Source organism: Meleagris gallopavo, chromosome Z, assembly GCF_000146605.3.
Source record: "Meleagris gallopavo isolate NT-WF06-2002-E0010 breed Aviagen turkey brand Nicholas breeding stock chromosome Z, Turkey_5.1, whole genome shotgun sequence".
Taxonomy (NCBI): Eukaryota; Metazoa; Chordata; class Aves; order Galliformes; family Phasianidae; genus Meleagris; species Meleagris gallopavo.
This window is the reverse complement of record NC_015041.2, coordinates 27,054,379-27,056,795: the sequence shown is the minus strand read 5'-3', so window position 1 is coordinate 27,056,795 and position 2,417 is coordinate 27,054,379. Positions and strand designations below refer to the sequence as shown.

The 2,417-nt window shown below is 33.9% G+C and overlaps 1 protein-coding gene across 1 annotated transcript in view; it reads left to right on the top strand.

Annotated features, from left to right (window-relative positions):
• LOC100550569 (receptor-type tyrosine-protein phosphatase delta-like) overlaps positions 1-2,417 on the top strand; it is a 177,211-nt gene that overhangs the window by 48,086 nt on the left and 126,708 nt on the right. The window contains exons 5-6 of the mRNA XM_031557282.1: positions 3-259; positions 2,080-2,106. Of these exons, the coding sequence (XP_031413142.1) occupies positions 3-259; positions 2,080-2,106 (284 nt within the window). The remainder of the gene's footprint in view (positions 1-2; positions 260-2,079; positions 2,107-2,417) is intronic.

Genomic DNA, 2,417 nt, shown 5'->3' with positions numbered 1-2,417 from the left:
AGAGGCAAAAGTCATAGGTGGGACAGGTGCCTGTAATTTTGTTTTATCCAATGATGTTGTTCCAGTTCCTAGTGGTCCTCCTCGCAAAGTCGAGGTAGAGGCTGTCAACTCTACTGCTGTTAAAGTGTCATGGCGCTCACCTGTACCCAATAAGCAGCATGGTCAAATTCGAGGATACCAGGTCCACTATGTAAGAATGGAAAATGGAGAGCCGAGGGGTCAGCCCATGCTGAAGGACATCATGCTGGCTGATGCACAGGTAAATAGAGCATCCCATATTTTAAGTGTTGTAATGAATACTTTCAATTTTCTAAACAGATATTTAGATCTTTCCATATTTCATTCTACTAGCTACATTTTTTTTCATCTCATCTCTTTCCAAAATATTTACATTTAAAGATTCTTGGACTAAACACAGTCACTCTTTTGTATAGGCATATACCTGAAACTAAGTCATTCTGCCAGTTCCTATAAGCCTTGGGACTTCTTCCTTTACCTATGCTTAGAGCTGTACAGGCACAGAAGTATTTGGGCAGGTCACAGCCAAATGTAACAAAATTTGCACTGATTCAACCACCCAATACTTATTTATTTATATGGAGAGCCTAGAGCCAAATGAGAGACCTTTGTTAAACCAATACTGTTGTGTTTCTATCATAATTGTGTATACCTTATCATACAGTTTAGAGGAAATTAATTTATTTTTGTGACCATAGAAAGCAGTGAGGTATTTATGTTTGTCATTAGTCATATCAATAGGTTTGATATGTGAAATTGCATATCTGCTTTATAAATTATGAGGCAGGATGGAAGACAAGTCTGATAACATTAAGCTTAAATATTGACAGCAATAGAGTTTCACTGATTGGAATATGCTATTACTCTGTTAAAGTGAAAGTTCCCAGGGCTTCTACCACTGGAGTTACAAGTCAGCATTGAAACTATTATACCTCTTGCAACTAGGTCAATTTAAGGACTGCAGATCCTGATAAATTAAGAAATTTAACTAAAAAGAGAAATTCTACTCTTTCATTTGAATAAATACATTTATTTTGGCTTCTTTTGTTGTTTTCTCTTTTTTTCTTATAGGCTTTGTTCTAATTTTCAGCTTTGTAGAAACACTTTGAGATCAGGTCTTGTGTGCACTCCATTTTGCTGTCAAGACAATTCTTTAAGTATTATCTCAATTCCCAAAAGCCATTATTAATCATTTGCCTCCCTGTCTATCAATCTGTACTTACTGTACTTACATAAAATTTAAATCTATTTCCCAAAATTTAATGTTCTTGGAGATTAAATTCAGTGAAAAGAAAGATGGAAAAGATTTTGAAAGTAGGAAGAGAAAAGAGAGAGGAGACTGAATAAGAAATCATTCTGTGCTTTAGTTCTCTCCTTTCTTGCTCATGTTTGCAATTTTAACTTCTACCTGGTAGTAGTATGAAATCATTTTAAATGCTGGAATATTAGAAGGGAAGTCTAGGTGATATTGGAGCTCAAATATTACATAGCGTTTGTTCCTTTTATTCAAATTTGGCTTTAAATTGACATTCAAGTTAGTCACCTCCTTTCCCCTTTCAGTATTCCTCCCTTCATTTATTTTTATGATACAGGGCTTGTACAAAGACCTTGACTGTATACGACCTTGGTCTGGTTAGGTTTCAAGTCTGAAAAATCATGGTATTGTGCTATTAATAAGGCATTGAATTAATTTGGAGAAAATAAAGCATATAGCCTGGTAACGTGATTAAATAAACCACACATGTTTCTGTGGCTTTTGCTAATTCAATCCATCATAAAATATTAATATGTGATACAAGAAGATTCATTAATTTTTCTGTCTTTCAAGGAAAGAGAGAGAGATGTTTTTTGAGGGGAGCAGATGTGGAATTAAAAATGCCTGGCCTGATTTCATTAACCACATTCTACATGAGTCTAAACAATTAACTCAAATTCTACACGATTTTTCCAGGCATCTTTCTTAATTATTGTACTATTAAAAAGAAAAGATTAACCCATCGAGGCTACATATTCTTTTCACTTCTTCTGTTTTTCTTTCCAATGTTCTTTACTCTCAATCAGTGGGAATACGATGATACTACTGAACATGTGAGTAGTTTTTGACTGGCCAGAATAAATGAATGTTGTTTTTTGTTTGGTTGTTTTTTTTTTTGTTGTTGTTCATCTCATATTTTTCTTGTTTGCTTGTAGCCTCCTATAATTTTTCAGAATTTTTTTTTTTCTTTTTTGTCATGTGTAAAAATGCATGCACCAACATCCAGATTTTTTCCTGTATGGCACTTCTTCTCAGCAGGAGGAGTAGGGATTTTTTGTTGTTTTTGTTGTTTTTTGTTTTGCTGAATTAAAAAATCTGAGAATTAGCATGATCTTGAAATTCACAAAAATGATTTCTGTTTTCT